At 50.4% G+C, this 2,890-nt stretch overlaps 1 protein-coding gene across 1 annotated transcript; it reads right to left on the reverse strand.

Annotated features, from left to right (window-relative positions):
- Positions 1 to 957: 957 nt before the first annotated feature.
- On the reverse strand, positions 958 to 2,469 carry LOC146882042 (uncharacterized). Its single transcript, XM_085667250.1, has one exon. The coding sequence runs from the start codon at positions 2,467 to 2,469 to the stop codon at positions 958 to 960; it is 1,512 nt and encodes a 503-aa protein (XP_085523376.1).
- Positions 2,470 to 2,890: the final 421 nt, after the last annotated feature.

Consider the following 2,890-nt stretch of genomic DNA (forward strand, 5'->3'; position numbering starts at 1 on the left):
CCTCTTCACACCGGTCGTCCCACTTGTCAGCGGTCTGCTTCTTCATGATCTTGAGGATCGGCCTTATCCTCTCTGTTAACTTTGGCAGGAAGCGTGCGAGGGACGTCAGACGGCCGACCAACCGTTGGATCTCCTTGAGGTTTTTGGGACTCCTCATCTCAGTGATGGCGGTGCACTTGTCAGGGTTGGCCTCAATCCCTCGGGCGATCAGCATAAAGCCCAGGAACTTACCGACCGGTACTCCAAATACACATTTCTCCGGATTAAGACGCATGTTATACTTGCGTATTTGGTGGAAGACCTCCTTGAGGTCACGAGCGTGGTCCTCGGCTGTCTGCGATTTTACGACCATGTCGTCTACGTATACCTCCATGGTTCGACTGATCTGGTCTCTGAAAACTTGATCCATGAGCCCTTGGTACGTCGCCCCGGCGTTCTTTAGGCCGAACGACATGACCTCGTAGCAATAATTAGCCTTGTCGATGATGAACGTCGTCTTTGATCTGTCCGGACTATACATCGGGATTTGATTATATCCTGAATATGCGTCCAGAAAACTCAAGAAGTTGTGTCTGGACGCTCCATCGATGAGCCGATCGATGCTGGGTAAGGGGTATGCGTCTTTCGAGCATGCCTTACTGAGATCCGTGAAGTTTGTGCACATTCTCCACTTTTCGCTCGCCTTCTTCACCATCACCACGTTCACCAGCCATGTGGTATACTTTATCTCCTTTACGAACCCCGCTCCCACCAACTTCTCCTCCTCTTCTTTGACCGCTCCTCCCCGCTCCTCCCCCATCTTCCTCTTCTTCTGGGCGACCGGTCGTGCCTCTTTGAAGATCGCCAGCTTATGGGACATAACGTCGAGATGGATGCCCGGCATGTCGGCTGATGACCATGCAAAGAGGTCTCGATTCTCCAGGATGACCGCGCCCAAGAGTTCCTCCTCGTCCGGCTTCAGAGCCCCCCTATCTTAGTGACTTGGCCCGGTTGCGTCCCAATCGAAATCTCCTTGGTATCTCCGCCGGGCTGAATCTGATCCTCCGTGTTTGTTCGAGGTTCTAGATCAGTCATGGCGACTTCTGATCGGTGTTGTTTTTTGGGGCGGTTGTAAGGAGCGATCCTTAACCCAGCTGCGTAGCACTGCCTTGCGATCAGTTGGTCCGCGTGCATGGTGTATATCGTCCCCTTGTCCGCTGGGAACTTCATGGCCATGTGTAGGGTGGAGACGATCGCTCCGAAGGCGTTCAGACAAGGTCTTCCTAGCAAGACATTGTAGGAAGTGTTAGCTTCAACCAAAAGGAATCTAACCCTTACCTCCAGACCGTCCTTCTGCGAGCCGATCCTGGTGCGGAGATCCAGGTAGCCCCTCGTGTCTACCAGCTCGCTGGGGAATCCGACGATTTGTTCGTTGTAGGGGACGATCAGGTCTTCAGACAAGTTCATCCTCTGGAACATTTTCCAGTACAAAATGTTGACAGAGCTTCCTTGGTCTACCAGAACCTTCCCAATCCCATACTTCGCTACTTCGATGGAGATGACCATCGGGTCATCATGATCGGGGTCTAGGGCTTTGAAGTCCTCATCGGTGAAGGTTATATGGGGCATCGATCGCACCGTCTTCTCCACCAGGTGGACCGACTTGAGTGCTCGGACATGTCTCTTTCGAGCAGACGAGCTCGATCCTCCTCCAGCGAATCCTCCCGAAATGGTATTGATGTAACCCCTTAAGGGTTTATCTCTGCTTCGACTGCGACTCCTCCTCGGGCTTCGGTGGGCTGTAGACGACTCTCTCCTTCGCCTATCGGGCTCCCGCTCTCGCCGCTTTTCCCACTTAGCTTGGGCCTGTCTTCGTGCCAGGCTTCTGTTCCTGATCGGGCTTCGTTGGGGGCGATCCTGCTGGATGTATTTCTTCAAGTGCCCTTGGTGGATCAGCTCCTCAATCTTATCACGGAGCGTATGGCACTCTTCCGTTGTATGGTCGATTGTCCGATGGTACTGACAATGCTTGCTCCCATCGGCGTCGGGAGGTGGAGGTTTCTTTCTAGACGCTGGAAGTGAGTCGGTACTGAAGGCCTCTTGCAAGATCTTCGCCCGGGGAACGACCAAGGGGGTATACGTGGTGAACTTGGGTGTTTTCTTCTCGTTGGGCAGAGCAAGGGGTTTGCTCGGTCGGGGGGCGCTTTTATGTGAAGCTGCATCTTCCTTCTCCCTTTTCTTCACCCTAAACTCCAGCATATCTTCCATCTGGATGAACTTGGTCGCTCGCTCCCTCATCTCCTCCATCGTCTTTGGCTTTTTGTGGCTTATCTTATCTGCGAACACGCCCGACTGCAGACCGTATGAGAAGTGATTCCGAGCGATTTTGTCGCTAAGGTCTTTTATCTTGACCGACATGCGATTATACCGATCGAGATAACTTCTCAGCGATTCCCCATCCTCCTGGCGGATGTTGACTAAGTTATCCATCGTCAGTATGGCTGGCCTCAAGGGGGCAAACTGCGTGCTGAACCTGTTGGTATCGCGCAGCGGAATGACTAAACAATGGTCAAAAATCAAGAGGGGGGGTGAATTGGATTTTTAAAAATCTTGACAGGTTTTAAAATTTTTCTCAAAATTTAATTAATTAACTTAAAGTAATAGATACTTTAAATACAAGTGCAGATAAATAAAGAGTTTAAGGGAAGAGGAGCACACTCATATTTATACTGGTTCGGATCAAAAGACCCTACGTCCAGTTGTTAATCTCTTAAACAAGAAGATTAACTCAATCACTATAACAATCAAAAATTACAACAGATTTATATGAGAGAAAAGATTAGAAAACACTTCTCTTGAACAACCACAAGAGATGAACAAAACTCCCCCTGAATCACACAGAGGATGACCA

Source organism: Vigna unguiculata, chromosome 10 (genome assembly GCF_037176805.1).
Source record: "Vigna unguiculata cultivar grain cowpea cultivar isolate G323 ecotype 2 chromosome 10, ASM3717680v1, whole genome shotgun sequence".
NCBI classification, from domain to species: Eukaryota; Viridiplantae; Streptophyta; class Magnoliopsida; order Fabales; family Fabaceae; genus Vigna; species Vigna unguiculata.

Coding starts and splice junctions, on each gene's coding strand:
- LOC146882042 (XM_085667250.1), bottom strand. CDS start 2,469: ATGGATAACTTAGTCAACATCCGCCAGGAGGATGGGGAATCGCTGAGA.